The 15,553-nt window shown below is 38.7% G+C and overlaps 2 protein-coding genes across 2 annotated transcripts in view; one reads left to right on the top strand and one right to left on the bottom strand.

Annotated features, from left to right (window-relative positions):
* The window catches only part of APLF (aprataxin and PNKP like factor), a 105,962-nt gene that overhangs the window by 72,448 nt on the left and 17,961 nt on the right, over nucleotides 1-15,553 (bottom strand). Inside the window, 1 exon segment of the mRNA XM_023224018.2 lies at nucleotides 10,620-10,691. Within this exon segment, the coding sequence (XP_023079786.2) occupies nucleotides 10,620-10,691 (72 nt within the window).
* On the top strand, nucleotides 762-1,621 carry LOC111550541 (gamma-aminobutyric acid receptor-associated protein). The gene has a single exon (XM_023224019.1). It carries the CDS (start codon nucleotides 833-835, stop codon nucleotides 1,184-1,186), a length of 354 nt encoding a protein of 117 aa, XP_023079787.1. The 5' UTR covers nucleotides 762-832; the 3' UTR covers nucleotides 1,187-1,621.

The raw sequence follows: 15,553 nt of genomic DNA, 5'->3' as shown, positions 1-15,553 counted from the left end.
TTTAACTTTGATTCTAAAAGCAAACAAGGGGCAGAAAAATATTGGCAAACCCAACCCTACTGTGATTAAAAGATATAACTACCTACACGAGAGACGTAATGTTGGTGTGTGCCTTTTAACAAATTCATGAGATTATAAATTCAAACTTCAATAGGTTATGCTATAACTTTAAAAGTGGTGCAAAGGATGCATTATCCCTGCAAAAAATGGAACTAAAATACAAATCAATTTCCTACAGCTTTCTCTTAGAGTTATCATTAAATATCAAAGAATGATAGATGTATACCCCCAAAAGCACCTTATTTTCAGTGTTTTTTTTTTTTTTTAATTTGGATAGCTTTTTTTTAACAAAATAAGTTGAGGAAGGCTATTATTATAGGATCTTCCAGATATTTCACAAGTACACTTTTCATTTCAAGAGAAGAAAAACAATCTCAATTCAAGAACTTTGTGCAATAAAAAAAATAACAAGCACCCAAAGACGTATATTTTGAGAGTCAATAACAAAAGGCAAAAAAGAAAAACTGCAACTTATATGTAGTTATAGAGCTACTGCCTCAATCATCCAAGACCCCCAAGTGAGTAAGATTTTATTAAAATGAAATAAAAGCACTGACAGCTATGAATTTACCCTGAGGGCATAACCAATCACTGGTGATACAGTCATTTACAAAGAACATCATCATCAGTTTGCCTTTGTAATGTCTTTTCTCTCTGCTGATACTAGGCTGTAGATTAAATTTAAATGACATATAGGCCGTCGCCGCCGCCCCCCGTCCCGGCCCCCCCGGGTTCCCTCAGCCCAGCCCGGTCCAGCCCGGTTCCCGGGAGGATGAAGTTCGTGTACAAAGAAGAGCATCCGTTCGAGAAACGCCGCTCTGAGGGCGAGAAAATCCGAAAGAAATACCCGGACCGGGTGCCGGTGATAGTAGAAAAGGCTCCCAAAGCTCGGATAGGAGACCTGGACAAAAAGAAATACCTGGTGCCTTCTGATCTCACAGTTGGTCAGTTCTACTTCTTGATCCGGAAGCGAATTCATCTCCGAGCTGAGGATGCCTTGTTTTTCTTTGTCAACAATGTCATTCCACCCACCAGTGCCACAATGGGTCAGCTCTACCAGGAACACCATGAAGAAGACTTCTTTCTCTACATTGCCTACAGTGACGAAAGTGTGTACGGTCTGTGAAGCTGCTGTCCCTCAGCTGGAGGGGGGTCTCGTTCTACAAAGAGAGAGGTGGCCCCCTTTTCTTGACCTCCTCCTCCTTCAAGCTCAAACACCACCTCCCTTATTCAGGACGGGCACTTCTTAATGTTTGAGGCTTTCTCCCCAGCCTCTCTTAGGAGGGGTAATGGTGGAGTTGGCATCTTGTACCTCTCCTTTCTCCTTTCTTCCCCTTTCTCTGCCTGCCTTTCCCATCCTGCTTTAGACTTCTTGATTGTCAGTCTCTGTCACATCCAGTGATTGTTTTGGTTTCTGTTCCCTTTCTGACTGCCCAAGGGGCTCAGAACCCCAGCAATCCCTTCCTTTCACTACCTTCTTTTTTGGGGGTAGTTGGAAGGGACTGAAATTGTGGGGGGAAAGGTAGGAGGCACATCAATAAAGAGGAAACCACCAAAAAAATAAAAATAAATAAATGACATATAAAAAAGCTAACATCCTCTCCTCATGAGCTAGCACCATCTCCTCATGCACCATTTCCAAGAACTGCTGCAGAGCTACAGCATTTTTTATAGGAGACATATTAGAGGGAAAAAGGCAGAAAGTCATCCAGTGTAAAAGTACAAATTGCCCTATTGCATTCAACTCTCCTTGTCAAAGCTATTTTTTTATTTGGTGGTAAGTTTGGATTTCCAAGTTAAAGAAAAGTAGAAAAACATTTAATCACTTAAATATAATTTGAGGTATGCAGTATACAGATGGGATCATCATAACAAAACATTTGCTATATTCATTTATGTAATTTTACAAATATTTTTAACTAAAATTTCCCTCTTGACATTTCATTACACTTGTATAGATACCTTGCTTTAGTAGATCAAAGAATTTGTGACTGATGAGGGAACAGAGAATAAGTGATATTTGACAAACATTAAGATAAAATGAATGAACTAGAAGTCACTTGTCCATCTCATTCTGATTTTCAAGATCTTTAAACTTCCACTAACAATTAAAATCAGTGTTAGAAATTCTCTAAATGTCTTTAAATTGCACCTTGTAGACAGTGCAGCTACAATAAGCTGCTGAATAAATATATCAATCTATTTCAAGATAATGGGCATTTTATTGAAACCATATTAATATAAACAAGGTTATTAGCTAGTCAGGTTTCTAATGTGCAACTCAAGTCTTTAGCCCATTTTTCTACTGGATTCTTTATTTTTTTCTCACTGATTAAAGGCATCTGTCATATGTTTTGGATAGCCTTCCTGATATAGCTCAGATATGTGTCACTGGCCAAATCTCATGGGGAATTGCAACCCATAATGCTGGAAGTGGGGCCTGGCAGGAGGTGCTTGGATTATAGGGGCAGATGCCTCATGGCTTGGTGCTGTCTTAAAGATAATGAGTTCTCGTGAGATCTGGTCATTTAACTAATACAGAGCGGGCACCTCCCACTCTGTATTAGTCTGTTTTCACCTAAGACTGGGTAATTTATTAAAAACAACAACAACAAGAGGTTTAATTGACCCACAGTTCTGTAGTCTGTACAGACAGCATGGCTGGGGAGGCCTCAGGAAACTTTCAATCATGGTGGAAGGCAAAGGGGAAGCAGGCAAATACTATATTGCTGGAGCAGGAGAAAGAGAGAGAAGGGAGAAGTGCTACAAACGTTTAAACAACCAGATCTCGTGAGAACTCACTCACTATCGTGAGAACAGCAAGGGGGAAATCCAATGCCACCATGATCTAATCACCTCCCACCAGGCCACTCCTCCAACACTGGAGATTACAATTCAACACGAGATTTGGGCAGGAACACAAATCCAAACCATATCACCCTTCCACTCTCTCTTGCTTGCTCCTGCTTTCAACATATGATGTGCTGGTTCCCCCTTTGCCTTTTTCCATGATTGTAAGCTTCCTGAGGCCTCTCTAGAATCCGAGCAGATGCCGGCACCGTGCTTCATTTCATGTAAAGTCTGCAAAACTGTGAGCCAGTTAAACCTCTTTTTATAAATTACTCAGTCTCAGTTTATAGCAATATTAAGAATGGCCTAATACAGAAAATTGGGACTGGAATTGGGGCATTGCTACAAAGATACCTAAAAGTGTGGAAGTGACTTCAGAACTGCCTAACAGGCAGCAGTTAGAAGAGTTTGGAAGGCTGAGAAGAAGACAGGAAGATGAGAGAAAGTTTGGAATTTCTAAGAGATTGGTTAAATGACCAAATGATCAGCAAATTTGTGACCAAAATGCTGATAGTGATATGGACAAGGAAGTCCAGGCTAAGGAGGTCTCAGATGGAAATGAGAAACTTATTGGGAACTAGAACAAAGGTCAAGTATGTTATGCCTTAGCAGAGACCTTGGCTGCACTTGGTTCATGTCCTAGGGATCTGTGGAAGTCTTACCTAAAGAAAGATGATTTAGGGAATCTGGTAGAGGAAACCTCTAAGCAGCAAAGTGTTCAAGAAGTAGCCTGGTTGCTTCTAACAACCTGCACTCAAATGCATAAGCAAAGAAATGACTTAAAGTTGCAACACATATTTAAATAGGAAGCAGAGTGCAAAAGCTTGATAAATTTGTAGCCTAGCCATGTGGCAGAGAAATAAAAAGCTTTTTCAGGAGAAGGATTCAAGGAGGCTGTGAAGCAACCACTTGCTAGAAATATGTGCACAACTAAAATAAAAGTCAGGCTAGGCACGGTGGCTCACACCTGTAATCCCAGTACTTTGGGAGGCCAAGGCGGGTGGATTACCTGAGGTCAGGAGTTCGAGACCAGGCTGGTTAACATGGCGAAACCTCATCTCCACTAAAACTACAAAAAATTAGCTGGGCATGGTGGCATGTGACTGTAATCCCAGCTACTTGGGAGGCTGAGGCAGGTTGAACCTTGAATCCAGGAGGCAGAGGTTGCAGTGAGCTGAGATCATGCAACTACACTCCAGCTTGGGCGACAGAGCAAGACTCCATCTCAAAAAACAAACAAACAAATTATAATATCCAAGAATTATATAATTATTCTTCCATATCCAAGAATTATTCCAAGAATTATTTCTCCATATCCAAGAAAATGGAGAAAAGGCCTCAAATGCATTTCAGAGACCTTCATAGCAGCCCCTCTTATGACAGGCCCAGAGGCCTATGAGAGAAGCATGATCTCATGGGACAGTACCAGGGCCCGGCTGCCCTGCATGTCCTTGGGACAGTTCTATCCACATTCCCACTGCTTTGGCTCTGGCCATGGCTCAAAGGACCCACGTACAGCTTGAGCTGCCACTTTGGAGGATGCACGCCATAAGCCTTGACAGCTCTCACATGGTGTTAAGTCAGTGGGTGCATAGAGTACTAGCGTGGTGGATTCTTGGCAGCTTCCACCTAGATTTCAGAGGATGTACGGAAAAGCCTGGGTATCCAGGCAGAAGCCTGCTGCAAGGGCAAATCCCTTACAAGAGAACTTCTACTAGGGCAGTGCAGAGAATAAATGTGGGGTGGGAGGTCCCACACAGAGTCCTCACTTGGGACACTGCCTAGTAGAGCGGTGAGAAGAGGGCCACCATCCTCCAGACCCAAACATAGTATATTTACCAACTCCAGCCTGTGAGAGCAGCCTCAGGGGATGTACCCTGCAAAGCCAGAGGGGTGGAGCTGCCAAAGGTCTTGGGAGCCCACCCTTTGCATCAGTGTGCCCAGGATATGGACATAGAGTCAAAGATTGCTTTGGAGCTTTGACATTTACTGACTGCCCTGAAGGGTTTTTTGTTTTGTTTTGTTTTTTGTTTTTTTTGAGACAGAGTCTCGCTCTGTCGCCCAGGCTGGAGCGCAGTGGCCGGATCTCAGCTCACTGCAAGTTCTGCCTCCCGGGTTTACGCCATTCTCCTGCCTCAGCCTCCCGAGTAGCTGGGACTACAGACGCCCGCCACCTCACCCGGCTAGTTTTTTGTATTTTTAGTAGAGATGGGGTTTCACCGTGTTAGCCAGGATGGTCTCGATCTCCTGACCTCGTGATCCGCCCATCTCGGCCTCCCAAAGTGCTGGGATTACAGGCTTGAGCCACCGTGCCCGGCCGCCCTGAAGGGTTTTGAACTTGTGTTGGGCCTACTGACCCTTTGTTTTGAAACAGGGATGTTTACTCAATGCCTATACTCCCATTGTTTCTTAGCAGTAAATAACTTTTGATTTTACAGGCTCATAAATAGAAGAGATTTGCCTTGTCTCAGGTGAGACTTTGGCCTTCTGAGGTAATGCTGGAATGAGTTAAGACTTTGGAGAATTATTGGGAAGGTATGATTGTATCTTGCAATGTGAGAAGGATATGAGATGTGCGAGAGGTCAGGGGAAGAATGATATAGTTTGGGTATTTGTCCCCACCTGAAACTCATGCTGAATTGTAATCCATAAATGCTGGAGGTGGGGCCTGGTGGGAAGTATTTTAATCACGGGGGTGGGAATACTTCATGGCTTGGTGCTATCTTCTGAATAGTGCATCAGTTCTCGTGAGACCTCGTAATTTAAAAGTGTGTGGCTTGTTCACAATAGCAAAGACATGGAGTTAACCTAAATGCCCATCAATGATGGACTGGACAAAGAAAATGTGATATGTATGTGTGTGTGCGTGTATATATATATATACACGCACACACACACACACCATGGAATACTATGCGGCCATAAAAAGGAGTAAGATCATGTCCTCTGAAGGGACATGGATGGAGTTGGAAGCCATTATCCTCAGCAAACTAATGCAGGAACAGAAAACCAAATACTGCATGTTCTCACTTATAAGTGAGAGCTGAATGATGAGAACATATGGACACAGGGTGGGAAATAATACACAGTGGGGTCTACTGAAGAGTGGAGGGTGGGAGGAGGGAGAACATCAGGAGAATAGCTAATGGATGCTGGGCTTAATAGCTGGATAATGGAATGATCTGTGTAGTAAACCACCATGGCACACGTTTACTTATGTAATAAACCTGCACACCCTGCACGTGTATCCCTGAACTTAAAAGTCAAAGAAGAAAAAAGTGTGTAGCACCTTCCCCTCACTCTCTCTCTCTTGCTCCTGCTTTCGACATGTGACGTGCCTATTTCCCCTTTGCCTTCTGCCATGATTGAAAGCTCCCTAAGGCTTCACCAAAAACCTAGCAGATGATGGCACCGTGCTTCCTGTAAGCCTACCCATGAGCCAATTAAACCATTTTTCTTTTTTTTTTTTTTTTTTTTTTTGAGACATCCGTCTCCTAGGCTGGAGTACAGTGGTGCAATCTCAGCTCACTGCAATCTCTGTCCTCCTGGGGTTCAAGTAATTCTCCTGCCTTGGCCTCCGGAGTAACTGAGATTACAGGCACCCACCACCAGGCCAGGCTAATTTTTTTTTTTTTTTTTTTTTTTTGAGACAGAGTCTCGCTCTGTCACCCAGGCTGGAGTGTAGTGGCATGGTCTCGGCTCACTGCAAGCTCCGCCTCCCGGTTTCACACCATTCTCCTGTCTCAGCATCCCGAGGAGCTGGGACTACAGGCGCCTGCCACCATGCCCGGCTAATTTTTTATATTTTTAGTAGAGACGGGGTTTCACCGTGTTAGCCAGGGTGGTCTCGATTTCCTGACCTCGTGATCCACCCGCCTCAGCCTCCCAAAGTGCTGGGATTACAGGCGTGACCCACTGTGCCTGGCCAAGCCTGGCTAATTTTTGTATTTTAAGTAGAGACAGGGTTTCACCATGTTGGCCAGGCTGGTCTTGAACTTCTGATCTTAAGTGATCTGCCCACCTTCACCTCCCAAATTGTTGGGATTACAGGTGTGAGCCACTGCACCCAGCCTAAATCTCTTTTCTTTATAAATTCCCCAGTCTCAGTTTCTTTATGTCAATGCATGAATGGCCTAATTACATGTGCCAGTTACATGTATTTTAATCATCTTCTCTCTGTTGTAGTTATCATTTTCATTATAGTGTCTTTTGATAAATGAAGTTTCTTATTTTAATTTCATTGGCTTTTTCCAACTGTTTTTATGGTTCATGCTTTTTATATCTTGTTTAAAAACCCTTCCCTACTCTAAAGTCATAAGGGTTTTTCCCTATATTATATTCTAAGAGTTTAATAGTTGGACTCTCACATTTAATCTACCTGGAGTAGCTTGTTGGGTCTGCAGTAGGGGTCTAATTTTTTTTTCCAAACAGATAACTGTCCCAGTACCATTTACTGATCAAAATTCCTCTTCCCCACTGACACACAATGCTAGCCCTGGCCCAATCCAATTTCCACACACATAAGTCCAAATCTAAGGTTGCTTTCAGTTCTAAAATTTTATTCAACTGAAGGCACTAAAACTTCTTAAGATAGAACATCAATTAGTTGTAACTTAAAGAAATTTTTTTAAAGAAGAGACACCCAATGCCAAGGGAATCCTGACTTCAGAAATATAACAGCAAGAAAATACTACACAGAGTTCAAAGAACCTGGGCTCTCATTCCCATTCTAGAATTTGCTGAGTATTTAAGATCAGACATTCTGCAGAAGGCTGTGACATTCTAAGTTGTCAAAAAAAAAAGTTACTCAAAAAAGGATAAAAAAGATCTACCTTTCTCCCATGTCTAAACATCACACTTATGGGAAAGTTTAGAAAATTACACTAAATAAGATTTAAATGATCACAAACAGAGGTAAAACTTAAATAAATCATTCCAAATTTTAGTTTTATATCTAGTCTCATGAGGAATTTTTGCTCTAGCTTCTAGCATTATTTCTACTACAGTTTTGTGCTCAAAAGACACCTGTTAATGTAATACATAGTGGTTTTATGATCTGAGTACCATCTAATTAAAGACTCAGTAAAAGTGAAGAGTATTTTCAAAAACGAGCCTTTTTATAATTGAACACTGCTAAAATCCCACATGGAAATTTGGCTCACTACATACTGGATAAAATTTAACTCAAGATTTTCAACTAATAAAATCATCTTTAATGTGGGCATACTTATTTTACATTATTAGTATTCTTTTGAATAACCACAGAAGTACAAAATATAACTGAATAATTTTCAGTCAAGTATAGACACAACTCCAACTAAGCACCTTTATTAAAGCCAACTTATAAAACATTTTAAAATATAAATGTCCTTAACACTGAGAAAAAATGTAAATGTTCAAAATATTCATGCATTAGTAAATATGACAGTTTTCTAATGACCTATTTTTGATATAAAAAAATTTAATGCCATGTCAATTTTGTTATAAGAAGGGTTTCTTCTTATCATTGAGTAAATAAAGAGTGTAAAGAGAAAACCTGATATCTACTGAGTTGTCCACAATTCCACTGGTTAATTTGCTCACAAAATAAATGGACACAGTGGCACAGCAGACACTGGAGACTCAGAAGGGTGGTAGTGTGAGAGGTGGGACAGCATTAAGAAATTACCTAATGGGTACAATGTATACTATTCAGGTAATGGTTACACTAAAAGCCCAGACTTCACCATTTCACAGTATAACCATGTAACAAAACTGCACTGTACTCCCTAAATCTATATAAATGAAAAATAATCATTTCTATATATGTTAAGTTCCTAAAATGAATCACTCACCATTTACAAATATTATACTACTATAAATTTTTCAGATATCATTGGAGCAAAAGCAGAGGTAAAAAAAAAAAAAAAGCTATAACAAGAGTTAACAGGTATTAATCAAGAGCTTGCCTTCATAACAGAGTGAAAAGTACTACTAGTTTATTGATTTGTTTTTCTATAACATCTGCATAGTTATCAGCAGGATTTGAATATTAACAACACAAACCAGAAAAGTCTATTCCTCTACTGCAGGAGCTGATACTTTCTGGTTTAGTATAAAAATAACTAGAAATCCACTCATTAAGGACTATTTAAATGATCTACTTAAAAAAAATTAAGTACTCGCTATAAAGTTCCTCTTTTTGTTAATATGAATTATAGAGCAGTAAATTTAAATCATGTAGAAAATCAGTGGTAAGTAATGGTTCCTTCACTTGAGAAGCCAAGGGTAATATTAAGCCAGAATTGCTATTTTGAAAAAAGTAAATCTAATAAACACGTTCTATTAGAAAAGGTAGGATAAGAATTTCAAGATCTCTCTATCCTTTCCTTTAATATACTTTAGTAACAACAACAAAAAAAAAAACATTTTAAGCCATGGTAGTCCATTGGCAGGGTGTTAGAAATTGGGCAATAGAGAAGAACATACTTTTGTAAAAATCTATCATGTTCCCACTCCTACATATGCCATAGATAGTTCTCACCACAGCATTTACTCATGCATTCAGCAAATATTAATTAAATACCTACTATGTCTTAGGCACTATGATAAACACTAGGGATACAAAGATTAGTCAGAGTTCCTATATTCAAGGACCTTGTGATCCAGTATGTCATCTCAGAAGAATAAGTCATCTGGAGAGGATACAGAGATGAATAACTAATGGTAAATAAAGTGGCTCCTACAGGAATATTGGCTCCAGATATTAACACTTTTTCAAGACACTAAGATAATGCAGAATGACGATGAGACATAAACCCTTTTACAGATTATTTATTCAAGGCTGTGATAAGGTGAATACATTGAATAATTTTTTATTCAAAAAACTTCCAAGTACTAAAATTTAAAAGATGCTTTCCAAATTTGGAAACAGTTAAACATAGGATAAAAAAGCAAGTACTATCTGTGTAAAAGAAGGAACTAATGCTATAACAGGCAGTTGTATATAAAATATGAAAATACAAATTGGTTTAAAAAGGTTATAATGAATTTAATTCCATGAAATTTTACCACCATACGATCTAGTCTAAAATAAATGGACCCTCATGCACATATTTCATTCTCTTACACAATAGACTCTGCAAAAGAAAAGGAATAATCACATTGTATATTCTTAGAAACTGGCTGTCACCGCATATCATCAGTGATTTTGCAGCAGGAAACTATAAAGCAAACAATTAAAATTCTAGCCCTCAACAAAAACTTTCAAATTAAAATCATTTTTCAAACCTCAAAGTTGAACAAGGTCTAAATTTCAGAACTATTCAACTCTACACACAGTGATAGAGAATATGTTAAAATATCCCTATAACATTTAAGTTACTTTGGTCACTACCCCAGCTCAAAAAAACAACCATTACATAGTTATGGGCTTTCTTATTGGATATTATTTGGCGTATTCAATTTTAAACCAAATCGTAATGTACACATGAACTGGCAGTCATCTTTCATTAAAATTCTAATTATGTAAATGTGGCATTGTCCTATGAGAAAATACATAGTTTTACTCATAGTTTAGATATTTATCTCCTAATTATTTTCTGGCAATCAGAAGGATATATTCTGACATTAATTCCCTATTCCCATAACCTTAGAAAATAGGCACCTCTGCTTGGGAACTGAAAGGGTAAGAGACAAAAGTTAAAATGAATCATTAATAACATATTTACCGGTTTGATTTGAAGCTGACCACCTGCCATCTCAAGAATGGCATGTCTTCTGGATACTCTCTTGTCTGTTATCTATACAGTAAAAAAATTAAAAGATTAAGAATAGCCACCTTCTTAAAAAGCAACAAAACAAAAAGCCAAACAAAACCCCTGGCAACGTTTCTGAAATCAGTAGACTAGCTATGAAACACATCATTCATTCAACAACTATATGTTGAAATGATTGTCCTCATTTAACAAATAATGAAACTCAGAGATTAAAAAAACCTGCCCAAAGTCATGGAAGAGTCAACAACAGAGCCTCAAGCCTAGAATCTAACGGATCTCAAAACCTTGCATGATAGTTTCCATTCATGACAGACATCTACTAGAGATTATTACCAAGAAAATTCAAAAATAGGAAAAGTACCTATATAATATGTACTTACCAGAAAACATTTCAAATACAAGAAACATATAGTATGTAACGATGATAAAGGTTTTCAAAGGAAGAGATCCCATGCTCAAGGATCTGGTAAGTGTAAAAGAGTCTGATTGTAGGCTTTGGGGTCAAAAAGACCCAGATCAGGCAGAACTGCATGCAAACTCTGGGGCCATCAGCAGCAGTTACGAGTTCAGGAAGGCAAGAAGCGGAATAGTGAAAAACATGGGCAGTAAGAAAGAAATCAGCATTTTTTAAAAATATCTATTTGCTTCCTGTTTTGAGCCAACAGTGTTCTGCTTATGTTCACAATAATTTCTGCATACCAAAGTTCAAAAATTGACAGTGCCAATCAAAGCTTTCCCTTTTCACTGTAAACACAATAGTTAAGATTGCCTTTTTTATTTATGGTTGATTGATAGATAATGAAAGCATGTTAAGCACCAATTTCACTAACACCATAACTACCGACCCCATCTCTTGGTAACCTTGGTATTTAGCACTTGAATGCTGGCATTATCCGCATGAGGACCAAAATCATCAGTAAAAAATAGACCATGTCAACACATAAACTCAATTAAACCTCCTAGTTCCACAAAAACTGTGAAACTGCCAGAAGTCAGTACTCATTTTTTTAACCAGATAGCAGTTCCACACTTAAGGCTGTGACATAGACAGTAATATCAAGCATCACAATGAGTATCACATGAATAAATTTTTCATACTCTATTGTTAGCCACAATGGCTATCCAAGAAGTACAAACTAGTATCTATTCTTTCAGAAAAAAAGAGGCTAAAAATTTAAAGATTCCTTTTTTTTCCCCAGAATGTACCTAGCAGGCTAAAAACAACAGCAGTTATCTGATGACTCATTGCATCATTTGCACAGAACTTTCGCTTAAATGTTGTGATTCAACATAACATTGCCATAGCTATTATTCACACTTTATATAGAAATGCAAAGTCCAGAGAATTTAGGTAACTTGGGTAGGTCACTCTCCAAGTAGGCAGTACTCCAAAGCCACACTCTTTTTAATAAAAATAGGTAATAGGGAGGGTGCGGTGGCTGCAATCCCAGCACTTTGGTAGGCTGAAGCGGAAGGACCACTTGAGCCCAGGAATTCAAGACTAGCCTGGGCAAAACAGTGAGACCCCCATCTCCACATAAAGTAAAAAATTAGTTGGACAGGGTGGCATGTGCCTATAGTCCCAAATATTAATACTTGGGAGGCTGAGGTAGGAAGACTGCTTGAACCCAGGAGGTCAAGGTTGTAGAGCCATGATCGGCACCACTGCACTCCAGCCTAGGGGAAAGGATGAGACCCTGTCTCAAAAAAAAAAAAAAAAGTAATAAATATGAGAACACATTTATACATGACTATACCTACATGCAATCACTCAAAAGTAATTTCAAAATATGCACATTATTCTGTGACTGAGAGTAAGCAGTTCCTATTTCTGACTTGGGTACCAAAATCTCATTGTTACTTCAATACTACAAACCAATTTTCTAACCAACAAAGTAACAAGCTATCAAATATAAAATTATGGCATATAAAGATGGTTCCTTTAACAGTCCACCATCTTTCTTTCCTCTTTCTTCTTTCCTCTATTTAAACTGTATTTTTTCAGGAAGCAATAAATGAACTTTTCCTATCTCTGTCTTTCTTTGAAGTAGGCATCACTGACACTATGAAGATAAAAGACATTTTAAGTAATATAAAAGTATAATATGACCTCTAGTGGACACATAACTCCACAACAGTGTACTTTTATTACAAGCTATGTGTCTTTATAGAATACAAAAAGAATGCTATAATCAGTCTTTGAAATTAACATCACTCATTTATAGTGTTCCTTTTAAAGTAAACCCCTAAATAGTGAATACGTGATAAAATAATCATTTGCATTTTCTCAATGGGAAGCGTAAAGGTTTAATAAATTATCATTAAAACATTTTAATTTCAGGATTGATATACGGAGAGGGGTGGGGAGCAAGTGACAAACAGATTATCCTAAAGATCTGAATATCTGCGTTAACAGCCTATCACTGCTCCTTATACAGAGTGAATATCCAACACATTTTTATTATTTATTAATATATCAACTGTAATAACAATCAATTATCAGAGCAAAGCACCGTTCTAGACTTGTCATGTATCACCTAAACCTGTGAAGAAGATACTATTATTATACTTTGCTTCATAGGTGAGAAAATGGAAGTACAGAGAGTTTAAGTAACTACTCAGTTACACAACCAATAAGTAGTAGGGCCAGGATCTGAACCTAAGGAATCAGATTCCAGAACCATTCATGCTCTAAATGTTGTATCTCATCCTTCAATATCATTACATGAAACCTGAAGCAAAACCCCAGTTTTTAAGATGATTACCCAGTTTAACTGTCAAACTAGAACATAGTAAATAACTGAAAATAAGGCAGAAATGGCTATTTAATAATCAAATAGACATTCAGAAGAGATTCAGATCCTAAATAAAGCTCCAAGAGGACCTCAGACTTTCATTTGGTCCTGCTTATCTAATGGTATACCTAAGTCTAACAAGATACGTCATCCAAATTCTTAATTCTCTATTCGTAAAGTGGATAGGATTTAGTAGACAGCATACTGACAATAGGAGAAAATGACTGATGTTAGTCTGCAAGTGGAAAGAGAAAGGCTACTAAAAAGCAAAGAAACCCAAGGACTCAAAAAGAATACACTGGTTAGAGGCCATTTAGGGAGGACAAATGGCATAAATTACTTCAAAATATACTGAAGGCTTGCCCAAGTTTACTTACTGATTACTAGAGTCACCAAGTTTAAATTAAAACTTCAACTGAAAGTCAGACATTTCACATCTTAGAAAGCCATAAAAATAGTTAAATTGAGGAATTCCAATTTTTATAGAATAATTATAGTCACCTAAATTCTAATCACAATACACATTCTTCATAGAAATCAACAAATAGAGCAAATAAAACCACCCATATCTCATCCCATATCTAATGCAAAACTAGGAGATGGAGATTACTAAAAACTTTAACTTACATGTAAGAGAGATGAGAAATGCCAATTTCAGAAGATCAAGCCCCAGAACCTATGCTGGAGCAGAGAAAATCAGGTGGCAAATGACAGAAAAAGAGGAGAGAGGGCCGGGCGCGGTGGCTCAAGCCTGTAATCCCAGCACTTTGGGAGGCCGAGACGGGTGGATCACGAGGTCAGGAGATCGAGACCATCCTGGCCTACACGGTGAAACCCAGTCTCTACTAAAAAATACAAAAAACTAGCCGGGCGAGGTGGCGGGCGCCTGTAGTCCCAGCTACTTGGGAGGCTGAGGCAGGAGAATGGTGTAAACCTGGGAGGCGGAGCTTGCAGTGAGCCGAGATCGTGGCCACTGCACTCCAGCCTGGGCGACAGAGCAAGACTCTGTCTCAAAAAAAAAAAAAAAGAGGAGAGAGGGAGTGGGAATCTAGGGGTGCTGAAGCACAGGTATCACTCTCAGAAAAATTAAGTCACACTTTTAGTGGGAAATACTAAAAACATATTTCAGATCCAACATTACAGAGGCCAAGCTAATAGAGAATCCAAAAGAGAGGCATAAAAATATGTCGAACCAGGTATAGCAAGTGCAGTAAAGGCACCACTTCTCAGAAAGAAGAAGGATACTTGGAAGAAAAAAATAAATCCAATAATATAGATTTTGGCTTCAAAATACCATTCCCCACTAAAAGAAACCAGAGCTCTTTTGAGAAATGTCATATTCCAGGTCTGAGGCACAAAAAGTATAATGTGGACCTAGGATATCTTCTTGTGCCAGAGGACAAAGAAATGCTCAAAAATTGATGGGTGCATGTCAGAAGGACAGAGAAACCAGTGCGAAAAAACTCTCACTGACCAAATTTAGAATGATTTGAGCACCAAAATAGTGATAATACTGGAATACAGCAAGCAAATTGAATCGCAAAATAATCCATGATTCCGTACCAATCCACATAAAGTAAAAAATTAGTTGGACAGGGTGGCATGTGCCTATAGTCCCAAATATTAATACTTAGGAGGCTGAGGTAGGAAGACTGCTTGAGCCCAGGAGGTCAAGGTTGCCATGAGCCATGATCACGCCACTGCACTCCAGCCTGGGGGACAGGGTGAGACTCTGTCTCAAAAAAAGAAAAACAAAGATAATAAAAAAGATTCCATATGAATCATGGATTATTTTTTGATTCAATGTGCTGTATACGAGTATTATCAGAGGGTAAGGCTGGGAGAGATGCTTTTCTTTATAAAAGAATGCCAGCTAAAGTAGAAAAAATGGTAGAACCAAAAAAATCACTATTTTTTAACTATCAATGTAAAAATTAAGTTAGGAAAGGATAAAAGAATGTTTATTTCCTAACAATTAAAAGGTTTGTTGGGAAAAAATACTCATGAAGTCTCAGTATCACTCCACAGATTACTGACAAAGGAAATGGCAGATTAACTGAGAGATCCGGCAGATACCACCTTATCAAGGTG

The sequence above is a fragment of the Piliocolobus tephrosceles genome, chromosome 15, assembly GCF_002776525.5.
Source record: "Piliocolobus tephrosceles isolate RC106 chromosome 15, ASM277652v3, whole genome shotgun sequence".
NCBI classification, from domain to species: domain Eukaryota; kingdom Metazoa; phylum Chordata; class Mammalia; order Primates; family Cercopithecidae; genus Piliocolobus; species Piliocolobus tephrosceles.
The sequence above is the reverse complement of the archived record's forward strand: the minus strand, read 5'-3'. Positions and strand labels throughout refer to the sequence as shown.

Coding starts and splice junctions, on each gene's coding strand:
- LOC111550541 (XM_023224019.1), top strand. CDS start 833: ATGAAGTTCGTGTACAAAGAAGAGCATCCGTTCGAGAAACGCCGCTCT.